Source organism: Heloderma suspectum, chromosome 2, assembly GCF_057233095.1.
Source record: "Heloderma suspectum isolate Gila_16-S chromosome 2, 16-S_ref, whole genome shotgun sequence".
Taxonomy (NCBI): domain Eukaryota; kingdom Metazoa; phylum Chordata; class Lepidosauria; order Squamata; family Helodermatidae; genus Heloderma; species Heloderma suspectum.
This window is the reverse complement of record NC_139459.1, coordinates 335984830-336001384: the sequence shown is the minus strand read 5'-3', so window position 1 is coordinate 336001384 and position 16555 is coordinate 335984830. Positions and strand designations below refer to the sequence as shown.

The 16555-nt window shown below is 45.0% G+C and overlaps 1 protein-coding gene across 9 annotated transcripts in view; it reads right to left on the bottom strand.

The window, feature by feature from the left end:
• The window catches only part of FAM107A (family with sequence similarity 107 member A), a 100989-nt gene that overhangs the window by 47208 nt on the left and 37226 nt on the right, over window positions 1–16555 (bottom strand). For 5 of the 9 annotated variants that reach the window (XM_084840519.1, XM_084840520.1, XM_084840518.1 and 2 more), the window contains exon 1: window positions 9314–9569. The exons of the other annotated variants lie outside the window; for them this stretch is intronic. In XM_084840519.1, the coding sequence (XP_084696645.1) occupies window positions 9314–9392 (79 nt within the window). In that variant the 5' untranslated portion in view covers window positions 9393–9569. Of the gene's footprint in view, window positions 1–9313; window positions 9570–16555 lie in introns of those variants that run through there. 9 annotated transcript variants of the gene reach the window in all.

The following is a 16555-nucleotide window of genomic DNA, read 5'->3' as shown; positions in this document are numbered from 1 at the left end:
TGAAAAAAAGGCCCTGTCCCATGTCATCGTCAAATGCACTTCTGATGGCAGTGGTCCACAAAGGAAGGCCTCTTTTGTAGATCTTAATAAGTAGGCAAGTTCATGGGGAAAGGTGATCTTTGGATATCCCTAGGCTCAAACTGTATTTATGAGCTTTCTTGGCAAGCAGTCAGAAAAATCTTGATTGATTTCCAAGAGTTCTGACCACTGGGCTCAACATGTTTATTTTATTTATTACATTTATATCCCACCCTTTTTTCCCTCTTGCAAGGAACCCAGCGTGGCTTAGATGATCCTCCTCCTCTCTATTTTATCCTCACAACAACTCTGTGAGGTAGGTTGGGCTGAGAGTCTGTGACTGGCCCAAAGTCACCCAGTGAGCTTCATAGCAAAGTGGGGACTAGAACCCGGATCTCTGAGTCCCAGTCCAACACTCTGACCACTAGACCAGACTGCCTCTCACACTGCGGCACATACGTGCTGATGAGGCCACATGCATGCACATTATCATATTGGGCCCTGGGAATTGTAATTTAGTTTCACTTGCCCTGCATCTAAGCAGCAGCTCCAAGCCTTGGTGGAGAGCCACTTTGGAATTCTGTTTTTCCCCTCCCCCTGAAACACACACACACATATGAACAAGAGAGACTTCTAGATTTGGATGAGGGACACAGCCACATCAAAAGTTTTACAAGAAACAATCAGAGTAACTGACCCAAAGGGAGAAGATAACAAACAGCTGCTCTGTTGGGCAGCCTAGAAACACAGCTTAGTCTTATCCACCATCCTCCCTTTGTTTCCCCCAGTCCTTCCTCCCTTTGTTTCCCCCAGTCCTTCTTTCCCATCTCCATTATTATTTGTGAATTAGGGAATTATATAGCCTTTGCCTACCCTCATTCCTCCATCACAGCCATTTTCAAGCGGGGGTGCCACCTTTGCTTTTCAGTCTGAGTTAGCTTCCACCTCAAGGTAGTCTGGGGTGAAACGTCAGGAGGCTCCAGCCAAGGGAATTCACTGAGGAACCTCTCTCACTATCCCCTAGGCCTTGGAAGAGAAGTGCAACCTTCCCCACAGCAAGCCCCTGAAGGGAGGAGCCCATATACTCCCCTCTCTGTAGAATGAGCAATACCTGTGCTCTGGCTTTCTTTTCCTTCTCTAATTCAATTTCCTCTCTAATTTTTAATCCAGCAAGTTACTCATGATGCTTCAAGCAACATGTTATTTACATCTGGTCTCTCTCTAACCCCAGTTCAGCCCTGCCTATGGCGCTGTTTGCCCAACATGCTAACCCACACTCAGTGGTGGAGTGTGGGTTGTTGTTGAACTGTGGGTTGTTTGTTGAATCATGGGTTAGCATATTGTCTAAACCCAGGACATTTTCTGCAGGGTGGCTTGCTAAACATGCAGTGTGGCTTGTTAACCACCCTGAACAACCCTACAACAAACCACGGGTTCTAAAGGTGGCTTGAGTAAAATAAGCCACAGTGCATGGTTAACAAGCCACTCTGCAGAAAAAGTCTCAGATTTGGGCAACATGCTAACCCACGGTTCAACAGACAACCCATGGTTCAACAACAACCCACACTCAACCAAGGAGTGTGGGTAAGCAAGTTGTGTGGACCCAGTCTGTGTCTATTTGCCCCCTGCTCACCCTTATTCGGCATTGATCTTCCTCCTCTGCATATTACAAGTATGCGTCTGTTCACTCCTGATCTTGCTGTTTCCTATCCCCTATCCATAGAATTAACTAAACAGTTGTTGGTCCAATTTGAATGCTTCCCTTACTTTAAGAACATACGGGTCCATCTAGTCCAGCATTCTGGGCACACAGTGGCCAACCAGCTGCCTATGGAAAACCCACAAGCAGGACTAGAGTGCAATAGCACCCTCCTGCCCATGTTCCCCAGGACTAGGGTACACAGGCATACTGCCTCTGATACTGGAAATAGCATATAGCCATCAGGACTAGTAACCATCGATAGCCTTATACTTTTAATATTTCTGTTTTAAAAGGTGTGTTCAATTACTTGTAACAGTGGTTTGTTTTGGAAGGCCCAATTTCCTCATGGCACACAGTGACTCTTCATTCAAGACCCCAAAACATGCACTTCCTGTACACATGTGTGGTCATTGACATGTGTAGATGAGGACGCATGGTAACGTATCGATCAGGTCTCACAGTCGAACAGAAGGCGATGCAATCTGAACCGCTATGGCAGGCTATATGGAGTGTCTAATGCGCCCCAACAGGTATCAGTGCACTTCACTACCGATAAAACGCACCAGTGTACATCTAGCCCTGGCGCCTTCTAGATATTTTGGATTACAGCTTCCAACATCCCTGACCATTGGAGACGTTGGCTGAGTCTGATGGGTGTTGTGGTACAAAACATCTGAAGTGCACTAGGCCAGGGAAGGCTCATACCAGCTAAGCCAGAAAATGTCTGTTAGAATAGCCATCTTAGTCCCAAGGATACTGTAGTATTAACAGTTGAACAGAATAGAGAACTTCAGCAGGTGACACCTCTCTGCTGTGCAATATGTTTACAGTGGTGGGGAAGTACATCTGTATTTTATTTATATTTCTAACCAACTTCATCTCAAGGACCTTTAGACGTGTCACAAGACTTAATAAAACTAACAAAAGGGTGTGGGGAATCCTTAAAATAAGCATAATGTATATTACATCAAACTGAGATGTCCCCATAGAGGTTTAACCTCAGTCAATAAGACCAGCCCGAACAAGGAAATGGAATGTGCGTGTGTGTTTGCAAGCACATGCATGTCAGGGTTCAGAGACTTGCGAGGAGAATCTGTCCTGTGTAACCCTCCCAGAAGGCAGGCTAAAGAGGATTTCTCCCCAAACCGACAAGAGAGTAGCTCCATGTGTGCCTATACTCAGTGTGATCCACATTGGTCCTCTCTGTAATCCATTCTCTGGTTAGTCAATACATGTTGATGAAAGGATTCACTTCCACCATTTATTAATTTCATCCATTTATTACATGTCTATACTGCCCAATAGCCAAAGCTCTCTGGACAGTTCACAAACACCCTAAAAATATAATACAATAACATAATATAAAACCAGTTACATACAAAAATATAACGATTGTAAACAATCAACAATAATTCCAGGAACCCCTTAACACTGTATCATACTCTGTCAAATGCCTAGGAGTAGAGGAAAGTCTTAACCTGATGTCAAAAAGATGACAGTGTTGGCACTAGCTGGGCCTCACTGTGGAGAACATTCCATGATCAGGGGGCCACCACTGAGAAGGCCCTCTCCCTTGTTGCCATCGTCTGCCATCCCTTGGAGGAGACCCTCAGGTGAACCTATATGCAAAGGTTCATACCAGGAGAGGCACTCCATCATGTATTGTGGTCCCAAGCTGTGTAAAGCCTTATAGATCATATGGTATAGTGCAGCCTTCCCCAACTTGTTGTATTCCAGATGTGTTGGACTGCAACTCCCATCATTCCAAACCAGCATGGCCAATGGCCATGGGAGCTGCAGTCCAATACATCTGGAGAGCACCAGGTTGAGGAAGACTGGTATAGCGGCTAGAGTGCTAGACTATGGCCAGGGAAGCCTGGGTTCAGATCTCCCTTCAGCCATGAATATGGGCTAGTCACTTGCAGTCTAACCTACCTGAAGGATTGTTGTGAGGATAAAACAGGAACAGCACCATGGATGCCCCCTGAGCTTTTTACAGGAAGGGTGGCTCAAGAATATGTAGAATAAATATAACAGGGCTGTGCTTTGTTTTGTTGCCATTTCTGATGCTTTGCTAAAGAAAAGATAAATCACGAAACATTCTACTCTTGGCAGTCCAGTCTGGCAGACAAAGCAACACAAAAGACTTAAAGAAAAATAGTAACACATCAATAGTAATGCATCAATAGTAACACTCTTTGTAACATCTTTAGCACAAGGATTCTTCTACATTCTCTTTCCTATCCATAAAACTGTGGCTTTTTTTTTTTTTTTTACATGACTGGCTTTGCTACTGGATACTGGAGAATCCCAGTGGTAGAGCACATGCTTTGCATGTAGAATGGTCCTAGGTTCAATTCCCAGCATGTACAGGTAGGGCTAGAAAAACTGAAATCCTGAAGAGCTACTGCTAGACCAGACTGGATGCACAACCTTTTCAGCCCTGAGGGCCAGAAACAGTGTCAGTTGGGGGGATCAGGGCCGTGCATGCGTGCATGCACAGACACACACAGACATCATCTGCAGATAAAATAAAAGCAAGCTGACAAAACAGCAAGGACTATGCCATTTAGGATTATTCTCAAGCAATAGATGTGTCATTTTCTCTTTGCTGGTTCTCTCCACTACCTTCTGCCTTAGCCTCTCTTCCTCTCCAAGTCAGTCTGTAAAAACAGAAATGTATTCATTGATTTGAAGAGTGGGCTCCTGTCAGCAGGAGCAGCACCCAAAGGTTCATAGAGCCCTTTGACACTGGCTTCCGGAGCATCTTCAACAGATGCTCTGGCTTCCAGCGCTCAGGCGGCAGGCCCTCTGAGAACAGTTCCTAGAGCGTTCGCCTAGAAGCGGCCAGCGGCAATGTTTGGCATCATTAGAGAGGATGGTGGTGAGTGGCAGTGGGGTATGGGGTGGTGAGCAGCAATGGGGGTGCTGTATTATCAGTGGCAGGGGTGGTAGGACAGGGGAAAAATCAGCGGCAATGGCAGTGAAATCGGTGGGGAGGCATGGGGAGGGTGCAGAAACCCCTTGGGGGCTGTATGCGTGCTGCGGGTGGTACATCCCTGTGCCAGACAGTGCAGAAAATACTGAGCTAGATGGGCCAATGGTCTGACTCTGCATAAATCAGCTTCCTATGTTGGACTGCGTTACAAAGTGTTGAAGTAAAAGCCAGAGAGAAAGAAAGAGAAGAACAATGGCAAGATCGGGAACTCTTGACCCTCCTCACTTTGAAGCTGGGATAAGCAATGCTCTAAACCAGCCTTCCCCAACCATGTGCTCTCTAGGTGTGTTGGACCACAACTCCCATCCTGTCCAGCCAGCATTGCCCCTGTTCCATAGAGAACAGGAGCCAGTGTGGTGTAGTGGCGAGAGTGACGGACTGGGAGCCGGGAGATCCGGGTTCTAGTCCCCACTCGGCCATGGAAGCTCACTGGGTGACTTTGGGCCAGTCACAGACTCTCAGCCCAACCCACCTCACAGGGTTGTTGTTGTGAGGATACAACGGTGAGGAGGAGGATAATGTAAGCCGCCTTGAGTTCCTTGCGAGAGGGAGAAAGGCGGGGTATAAATGCAATAAATAAATAAATAAATAAATAAATAAATAAATAAATGAAAACTAGCAAATGCAATGATCAACAACATGGAATTCCACAGGAATCCTCTGTGGATAATGGAAGGCCTGGTTTAGAAACACAGGATGTCCAATATAAGCAGGGATGATTCTGGAATCCATGTTTCTCATATCTTGGGGCCTAAGCAGAAAGTTCTGAAGGAAGGCTTAGGAGTTTTAAAGTCAGAGTATGAGGGAAGCAGGGAAAGAGAAATTCCAGCTATGTTGGCCAAGCTGTCTATCACTGTTGTGTCTAGGGTTGGCAAGCTGAGTCAAACATTGACACATCTTCCAAGGGTGCCGCAGCACAGACAGCAGCTTGCTTTTAAAATTGTCACGACAGGGTCATTTGTCAGCAAGGGCAGGAGTGAGGTCAGCTTGCTCCCTAGTGCTGCAGTGGTCAAGGGGAAGCATAGCAGCATAACAAAGCATCTCCCACCTGCTCCAACCGCGGGCATCCCCAAAGCAGAAATGCATGCTTGCAGTCATCAGCAGCAAAGGCAACTGCCTATTACTGCAGAGACTGTTGGCTGGACTAGGACCAGAAAGATTCAAATGTATATTGATACTTGTACGTGCAGGTTATCCCAGTGTATGGCTCATGGGAGTGGAGTGAGGAACTGACTCCATCCTCTGAGCCACCATTTTGAACTTGGCTCAGCCCCAAGACACCATTTCATTCCTGGCTCATTGGTGGATCTTGGCGTTCTAGTAAAAAACAAAGCAGATCCCACAAGCCTGAAATTTGCCCACTCTTATTATATACTATAGTAGCCTTCCCCAAACACATGTGCTACAGTTGTGTTGGCCTGCAACTCCCATTACTCCCAGCCAGAACGCCCCTGAATCAGTGCTGGCTCCAGGTTGATGAGGGCCCTTGGGCAAGGCTCTCCTCCCTCAGTGAGTCGACCTTCTCGCCACCTTTGTCACCTGCTGCTGTTGCTCCTCATCCTCTTTCTCATCACTGCTACCACTTGCTTGCAGAGAGCTAGTGAGCAAACGACAGTGGTGACTCCTCCTCACACCACCACTGTCTGGGCCAGAGTAAGAGGTAGGTGAACAAGAGGAGAAGAAACTCCAAGGGGCTCTTGTCAGTGGGCCCCTGCTGGGGTGTGTGCTCTTGGCTGTTGCCCAGTCACGCTTACCTTTGACAGCATCCCTGCCCTGAATGCCATTTGCTGGGGAGCAACAGCAGGCAAGAAATGTTGCCTTCAAGCCCTGCTTAAGGCCTATCCAGAGGCATCTGATTGGCCACTATATGCTCGACTTGGTGGCCTCCTGGTAAGGTCTAGCAAGGGTTATGGTCTTATTTATTTATTTATTTACAATATTTATATACCACTCCACATCAAAAGATTTCAGACTGCTGAACAGCAGAGATAAAATAATAAAACACTATGTTAAAACAATTAAAATGTTGTTAAAGAAACAAATTCTGAATGTAATAAACCACAATTGGTCACTGAAGGAAGGCCTCCCCAAAGAGCAATGCCTTCAGGAGGAGGCAGAAGCAACACAACGTTGGCTCCTGCCTGACCTCCGAAGGCAGGGAGTTCCACAAGAACGGGGGCCGCCCCACTGCAGGCTCTTTTCCTGGCGGACTCCAGCCAGGCCATGGGTCCATGTGGAACCACCAGGGACATCTAATGGCTGCAAACTGTGCAGCAGTCCTCTGGGGGCTGAATACCGACCCATTTGAAAACTGCCTGGGATAAAAGAGATGGCACGGCTGTGTGAGTTGCTGTCAGGATGGAAGTTGCTGACTGCTGGGGAGATGTAGAAGAGCTGGTAGGAGGTTTGGAAAATGGGTGGAAAACTGTTGTATGCTACAGGTGAAAGAACCTAGATATGCTGACCAGTTTCCAACTTTTCAAAGTGATGAACAGGTCTACATTCTAAACCACAATAACCTGGATTAAAATTTGACCAGAATAAAGTTTGCAAATCAAGAACACTTGCATACATTATTTTTTTTATATACTTTGTTGTGCAACCAAGAGTTTGAGCTTTTTTATTTTGAAAAGAAATGGGATGATAGACTAGAAATAAAGGCATAGGGGCTGAGGGTAGTTGTGTAGTAGAAAGAGAATAATAATTCCTTGCCTCCTGAAGCTTGGTACATCCATATTCTAGTTTCTAAGCCTTTGTTAAATACTGTGCATAGCATTTCTTTGCAATCACGAGAGCTAGAAACTTGATTTTTCCTTCCTTCCTTCCTTCCTTCCTTTAAAAAAAGCCAAACCTTTGATTCTCAGGACAGTTGCTGTACCAGGTTCTTGATTTCACCCTTGTCTGAACTGAACCACACAGACTTCAATCCAAAGCTCTGTGGACATTTCAGTGTGTACACAGAGCTCCCACATCCACAAGAATTTGCACTCCTCTTCTTAATTAAGTAAATAAGCAATCTCTTGCAGGCACTAGAGCTCTCATGTGCACAAGAATGAGGTTGAGTTCAGAACTATACTCAGCCTGATGATCCTTAATTCTTTCCTAGCAATTGTCTCAGTAATTAATTATCTGGCCAATCCTCTCCAAACTTCTTGCATAATATGCACAGTTAAGCTGACTGTGACTCTGCACTATTACTCCTGTAGTCATCAAGCTTTTGCCTCAGCAGTTTGTGGGTGTTTGGCTTGTGTGGAGATTCCAACACCATGGCTGTATCTACCAGCCAAGAGGAAAACGTAGCATAACTTTAGATGGGGCACCTTTTGCTCTGCTATCACGCACCCTAATGGCAGACAATGCATCTCTCAGGAACAAAAGCTCCAAAAGGAAGATCCCAGCTCCTTTTGTGGGGGATTGTCTCTAAGACATTAAATAATTAACCAACCCTAATTTTGCCTGCATTCATAATGCAACAGGGTGTCCGGAAGCTGAAGCCGATTTGGTCTTGGGGCTGGTTTGTCATCATTGATCCTCCTTCGCAGATCTCAAAGCAAAAGGCATATTAAACTCCATTGCACATGCACCTCTCTGCATGGTGCTCCTTGCCACGCAGACAGAAATAAGCCTGATTATGCACATGGCAACCTACTCATAGTTAATACAGGTGCAACCCAACTTTCTGTGTGAGTGCGAAGCTCCTCTTTCTCTGAATGCAACTGGATTGTAGAGGATTTTTAAAAAGAAGAAAAGGAGACTGGAGTCATATAAACATGTCCCTCCCTCTATTAATTAACACAGTGAATCATTTGAAATGCCTCTCTGAAATGCCAACCCACTTAACCATTCACCAAAAATACTTCAGTAGCCAGTAACATTTTTTAAATATTTACAGAAACAGTACATCAATCCTGATCCCCCCCCCCGAGAGTACATAACGATTCCCTCTGATACTGCTAATACAATCATCGTATGAAGCAATGCTATATGTTGCACATTAATTTTTTTAAACCCAATTGCTAAGAAATGATATACAACCACACACCTTCATTATTTGCATCATTATTTCATTATTCATTAGGCAATTACCTATGGACTTCTCAGAAACAGGGCCCGCACTCCTCTAGCCCTAGTTGACCATGGAGAGCAAAATGTCACAAAAAGTTCAACAATGGGTTTATTTATTGGAGTTCTTTCTGACAGGGAATCCCTTTCAAAGCACAACACAACTAGCCTTAATAGCTTTCAAGTTTGGCGACACCATGATCTGGGGTTGGGTAAAGCTTGAAGCAGGAACAGTGAAAAGTCTTTCAGAACCAAATAAGGTTTAAGAGGAAAAAAAGAAAAGAAAATGCTACTCCAACAAGACATCTCAGGACAGCAAAACTCAGTGAATCAATAGAATCATTAGGAAGAAAATATACATGCATGTATACAAACACACACACAATTCTCAAACCCAAAAGATAAGCCCCCAAATAGCATGAGATCTATAATCCCTGTTGTCAAATAAAATGTGTCTGTGTGCTCCACCTACAGATCCAGTGTCAGTTGGATTTCTTGTGCTGCTCATAAAGCATACTCTAGTTTGTGCTTACCTGATTTGACTAGCATTGCTCTGTACAGCCCAGTCGCTCCAGGTGGGATTCTCACCTGGTCTTCCATCCTGTGTGTCATCAAGCCCTTCAGGAGGTCTCTGTCTGTCTGTCTGTCTGTCTTTCAGCTCCCTAGCACTGGCCCGCCTGACTTAAGTCTCTCCCTGCTTTCCGTACTTCTGCATGTTTCTAAGTGTGCATGACTTTTTGGCAGTGTATGGCTGAGCTCTTTCACTTCTGCAAAGATCTTTTCAGAGGCAACGAGAATAAGTGGTCACGTGACTCCGTGAGTGGCTGTATAGCTGCTGCCCTCCCCTGCTGACAAGCACATTCTGCTCAGAACAAAACCATTTCCCTTGGATCCTGTAACATTACATGACTTGCTGTGCAAAAGCATCAGCCCACACTTTTCAGACCGGGGCCTTTGAGACGCCTTTTCCCTTAAGTTTTGTCGGTCATGCTGTGAACCTAGTAATAAATAAATAAATGAGTGCGACCTCACCTTCTGTGCTACAGAATCATGTTTTGTTCTTGTTTCAGGAAGATTAGCCCCCCCCCGGGCCCCCCCCCACCTTTTGTAAATTATTAGTAAGTGGGTAGCGTGGTGCAAAAGAATGAGTTACGGAAACCAGTTTCCGATGAGCTGACAAGTTGCTGGAATGGCAATTTAGACAGAAACATTTGCAGCAACACTCCTACGCCTGTAACAGCCGGCACCAAATCAACACATGCATCAAGTTAGCACCCAGGTTGCAGCAGCCTGAGATTCCTTTCCTGACAGATGCACTATTGATACCATATGGAGAGGGAGAGAGAGAGAGAAGCCCTTAAGCAAGCCAGAATGGGCTAAGCTGATGAGTCCCTGTTGCTGGGTGATAGCCCACTCACCACTAGGGTCATGAAGTGCCATTGGTAGGCTCAAGGCTGGTATGTCTGTCCCGGGGTTACCACAGGGGTGGGGACCCTGCAGCCCTCCAGATGTTGCTGGTCTCCAACTCTTGTACTGTCTTGTGTTTTATACTTTTAACCATTTGTATTGTATTTTATTCTTTTAACTGTTTGAAATCTGCCCAGAGAACATTTTTATTGGGCCGATTAAAATACAATAAATAAATACATAAATGAACAAACTGCCACCATGGCCAATAATGGTCAGGGCTGATGGAAATTGTAGTCCAACAAAATCTGTAAGGCCCCAGGTTCCCCATCCTTGATTTATGAGGAAGCACATACTGGTTGCCTGGCAACTACAGGACATGTGCTTCAAACACTTCCAGTTAAACCCTCAAAAGGCCACAGGGGTGGCCAAGAGCATGCAGCTAATTGAGAAATGTATATTTAGTAGGCACAGGATTGCTATCCCACAGGAAGAGGATAATATGGCATTGGACTCTTGTACAGAACACTCAGGATGGGGCATACCGATGAACAAACCACCCTGGGGTGAGCTCTCTTACAGCAGGACACCCTGGTCCTCTGCCAAGTGGCAAGGAAAGATTTACTATGCACCAGCTGCAAATGTGTGGTAGAGTAAAAATGTAAATAGTAAATAGTAAAAATGGTCATCCTTAAGGGATCACAGTGGCCAATTCTTTCAGAAAGAAAAACCTCTGATGATTGTTTGATGCATATTCAAACATGCCATGGGGATTTTTTTGGTATAAAAGTTAAAGATGAGGTGCGTTAGATGTGAATAGTGAGCTCCCCATGGGTCCTGGTAAACAATACTCTGGCTAATAGTCAAGCGCAAAATTCAGTGGAAACTTTGGCCTCATCCTTCAGCTCACCCAGCCCTAAGCAAGGACATTTGTGTTGTGGTGTCACACTGTTATAGGACTTTGTCCCTGGAAGAGAGGGCTCACCTTAGCTTCGCCTTGCCTGCTTGTAGAAAGTATGGAAGACACTTGTATTCCCAAAGGCTTTTTAAAAAGCTAAAATGTGATATGGCATTTGTTGTTGGGGCTGTGTGTGAGAGTGTGTACTTGTTGATTATCTCAAGAAAAACAGCATAGATCTATTTTAAAAATAAACTAAATAGATGCTTATACTGTGAAGGGAGTGGGCTCATTATACCGCATAATGCAAGAAAACTCCCTAGTGGTCTTCTTGGACCAAGACTCAACATTTGATATTTCACAGCCTAAGGTCAGCTCCTGCTTATGAATAGAGGAAGCATAGGGATGTACAAGAATTTCATTACTCTTTCCAAATCATGTGAACGTGTCATGTTCTCAACCATGAATGCAAATATGAGCAGGAGTGCAATTCTTTGGAAATTTTCACAATTTCCTGAACTTGCATTTGTGTCCAAAAGTGCACACTTGAGCAAATGCACCCTCGTGCAAGTGCACCCCCTTCAGACCCTGCATTTTTATGCTTTAGCCTATGGGGGAAATGCACATTTTCAGGAAAAATGCACACTTCCAAAAATTGCATTTCCCCTATCAAAAATGCAAATTTTTCCTGATTAGAAAAAAAGACATGTTCAGGAATGAGAACAAAGCAAACTGAGCTTCGAGGAGGAATCCAGAGAACCTCAACGAGCTCAAACATCACATGTTCACCCATCCCCAAGGAAGTGGCCTTTTACTCGGTTAGACCACTGATCCAACTGTCTACCACTGAGCTATGGCCCATATGGCATCTGGTCCACCTTTTCAAACAAAAGGAGCTTATTCTCATACTAGGTTTAGCGGTGAAGTATTTACTATACATCTGTAATGATTGGTGTTCCACATCAGTGGGGATTAAACACATTGCTTTGTAAGGCCCACCGAAGACATTTTGCAACCTGAGCACAGGACAAGATGGTGTCTCTCCCCATTCCATGTGGCCTGGCTACCGGAAGGAACATCTCCTCCCATAAGAGGAGAAGCTTAAATATCCCTTTAAGATAATAATCTGAGGTTCTCCTCCAGGTGCCCCCCCCAATGAGTGAAGTCGAGTGATTACAAGAGAGAGGGTATTTTCAGTGGTAGCCCCTATTTGTGGAACACTTGCTCCAGAGATGCTCACCTGATGCTTATGTTATGGTCTTTCCAGTGCCAGGTGGAGATCTTTTTTATTCTCCCAGGCATTTCAAGAACTGTTTTTAGTTCTTTTAGTATTTTATTCCACTGCTGGTTTTAATTTGGTATTATGTGCTGAGATGGTTGTATTCTTTGCTGTTAGCTTTATATTTGTTTTATTCTGGGCTGTTTTTATTTGTTTTAATGTTTGCATTTTATGTTTTTAATGTATATGCTACTGGGGAAGAGCAGAGGGTATTTCCAAGTAGCGCCAGAAAGAGTGAAGCGGCTGGGCCAAACCCGAAAGGACACTCAGCTGTGGATGTGTCTGGTGGTGAAAAGAAAATCCGATGCTGTAAAGAACAATATTGTTTAGGAACCTGGAATGTCAGATCAATGAATCAAGGTAAGCTGGAGGTGGTCAAACATGAGATGGCAAGATTGAACATCGACATCTTGGGAATCAGCGAACTAAAATGGACAGGCATGGGCGAATTTAATTCAGGTGACTATCATATCTACTATTGTGGGCAAGAATCCCTTAGAAGAAATGGAGTAGCACTCATAGTCAACAAAAGGGTGGGAAAAGCAGTACTGGGGTACAATCTTAAAAATGATAGAATGATCTCAGTACGAATCCAAGGCAAACCATTCAACATCACAGTAATTCAAGTCTATGCCCCAACCACTGAGGCCGAAGAAGCTGAGGTTGATCGTTTCTATGAAGACCTACAACACCTTCTAGAACTAACACCAAAAAAAGATGTCCTCTTCATCATAGGGGATTGGAATGCTAAAGTAGGAAGTCAAGAAATCACCAGGATAACAGGCAGGCATGGCCTTGGTGTACAAAATGAAGCAGGACAAAAGCTAATAGAGTTTTGCCAAGAGAACATGCTGATCATAGCAAACACTCTTTTCCAACAGCACAAGAGGCGACTCTACACATGGACATCACCAGATGGTCAATATCGAAATCAGATTGATTATGTCCTTTGCAGCCAAAGATGGAGAAGCTCCATACAGTCAGTAAAAACAAGACCTGGAGCTGACTGTGGCTCAGATCATGAGCTGCTTCTTGCAAAATTTCGGCTTAAATTGAAGAACGTCGGGAAAACCACTAAACCGTTCAGGTATGACCTAAATCATATCCCTGATGAATATACAGTGGAGGTGAGGAATAGATTTCAGGGATTAGACCTGATAGACAGAGTGCCTGAGGAACTATGGACGGAGGTCCGTAACATTGTTCAGGAGGCAGCAACGAAATCCATCCCAAAGAGAAAGAAATGCAAGAAAGCAAAGTGGCTGTCTGATGAGGCTTTACAAGTAGCTCACGAAAGAAGGGAAGCGAAAAGCAAGGGAGAAAGGGGAAGATATACCCAACTGAATGCAGAGTTCCAGAGAATAGCAAGGAGAGACAAGAAGGCCTTCTTAAATGAACAATGCAAAGAAATCGAGGAAAACAACAGAATGGGAAAGACTAGAGATCTCTTCAAGAAAATTGGAGATCTCAAGGGAACGTTTTGTGCAAAGACGGGCATGATAAAGGACAAAGAAGGCAGGGACCTAACAGAAGCAGATGAGATTAAGAAGAGGTGGAAAGAATACACAGAAGAACTATACAGGAAAGATCTTAATGTCCCTGATAGCCATGATAGTGCGGTCACTGAACTTGAGCCGGACATCCTAGAGAGTGAAGTCAAGTGGGCCTTAGGAAGCATTAGTAACAACAAAGCTAGTGGCGATGACAGTATTCCAGCCAAGTATTTAAAATCCTAAAAGATGAGGCTGTTAAAGTGCTGCATTCAATATGCCAACAAATCTGGAACACTCAACAGTGGCCACAAGACTGGAAAAGGTCAGTTTATATTCCAATTCCAAAGAAGGGCAACGCCAAAGAGTGTTCAAACTACCGCACAATTGCGCTCATTTCACATGCCAGCAAGGTGATGCTCCAAATCCTACAAGCTAGGCTTCAGCAGTATGCGAACCGAGAACTACCGGAAGTACAAGCTGGGTTTCGTAGAGGCAGAGGAACTAGAGATCAAATTGCCAACATTCGCTGCATCATGGAGAAAGCAAGAGAATTCCAGAAAAACGTCTATTTCTGCTTCATTGACTACGCTAAAGCCTTTGATTGTGTGGATCACAACAAACTGTGACAAATTCTTAAAGTGATGGGAGTACCAGACCACCTTACCTGTCTCCTGAGAAACCTGTACGAGGGTCAAGAAGCAACAGTAAGAACCAGACATGGAACAACCGATTGGTTCAAAATTGGGAAAGGAGTACGACAAGGCTGCATATTGTCACCCTGCTTATTTAACTTATATGCAGAGTACATCATGAGAAATGCCGGGTTGGATGAATCAGAGGTCGGAATTAAGATTGCTGGGAGAATGATCAACAACCTCCGATATGCAGACGATACCACCCTAATGGCAGAAAGCGAAGAGGATCTAAAGAGCCTCTTGTTGAGGGTGAAAGAGGAGAGTGCAAAAGCTGGTTTGAAACTCAACATTAAAAAAACTAAGATCATGGCATCTGGCCCCATCACTTCCTGGCATATAGAAGGGGAAGAAATGGAAGCAGTGACAGATTTTACTTTCTTGGGCTCCAAGATCACCGCAGACGGTGACTGTAGCCATGAAATTAAAAGACGCTTGCTCCTTGGGAGGAAAGCTATGGCCAACCTAGACAGCATAGTAAGAAGCAGAGACATCACATTGCCGACAAAGGTCCGTCTAATCAAAGCTATGGTTTTCCCAGTAGTAATGTATGTCTGTGAGAGCTGGACTATAAGGAAGGCTGAGCGCCGAAGAATTGATGCTTTCGAACTGTGGTGCTGGAGAAGACTCTTACGAGTGCCCTGGACTGCAAGGAGGTCAAATCAGTCCATCCTAAAGGAAATCAACCCTGAGTGCTCATTGGAAGGACAGATACTGAAGCTGAAGCTCCAATATTTTGGCCACCTAATGCGAAGAGAAAACTCTCTGGAAAAGACCCTGATGCTGGGAAAGACTGAAGGCAAAAGGAGAAGGGGACGGCAGAGGATGAGATGGCTAGATAGCATCAAGGATGCAATGAATATGAACTTGAGCACGCTCCGGGAGAGAGCGCAGGACAGGAAGGCCTGGCGTGCTATGGTCCATGGGGTCACGAAGAGTCGGACACGACTGAACGACTGAACAACAACAACAACAACAAATCAATATGAATTGGTACATCCTATGTAGAGAGCCTGACCAAACTGGCAGTTGAAACTTACTTCAACACTGGAGATGGGAGAGTGTCCTCCAGCACACCAGAGGGCAGCAGGCTAACTTCGTGGGTGCAAGGCAGGCTGCAGGGCACACACAGCTCTTCTGCCAACACCTTGCCACTGCTCCATGCTCCTTAGCAACTGCCGCCTGAGGGGGCGACCTCTCCCTGCCTCATGGCCTTGCTGCTTTGCACCCACACGCTGACGAAAAAATAAAGAAGCTGCCTATCCTGTATTACCACAAACGGAGAATGCAACTCGGCCTTTGGAAATGGTTGTTCCAGGCAACGACTTCGGCCTTTAATCACCTTCTGATACTGAACTGTCTACAGCAGCCTTCCCCAACCTGGTGCCCTCCAGATGTGTTGTACTACAACTCCCATTAGTCCCAGCCAGCATGGCCAACCCTTCAGGGATTATGGGAGCTGTAGTCCAAAATGTCTGGAGGGCACCAGATTGGGGAAGGCTGGTCTACACTGACCCATTTGATGAGAAGCAGTCCTCCTTCTCAGCGGTCCTCCATTGCACCTGGATACAGCTCCAACTGGGCTAGATTTACACCAGTACTTTTTATTGCTATTGAAGTCCACTGATAACTATTGGGGCACATTACGTATTCCATATATTGCTTTTCTAGCGTTATTTCCCATTTTTTATTCTGTATTATCCCAAATACCTCAACAGACATTGTGTATGCTATGCGCAAGAGGGATATAGCGCAAGTATAAATAGTATAAATTTATAGTATAAATGCGCAAGAGGGATATAGCGTCACCATGATGGGATTGTATTGATATGACACAAGGTATAGGTCTGGCCTTGGAGCCATGCTCCCTCCTGCTACCAGCTGCCACTGTTGAGGCCATCAGAGGGAGAAGAAGCTGCAGCTGCTGTTCCATTGTGATTAGATCCAGCTCCATCACCTACTGAACTTTGTAATTATCGATGTAGTGCCTGAGTTTGTCTCCCCTC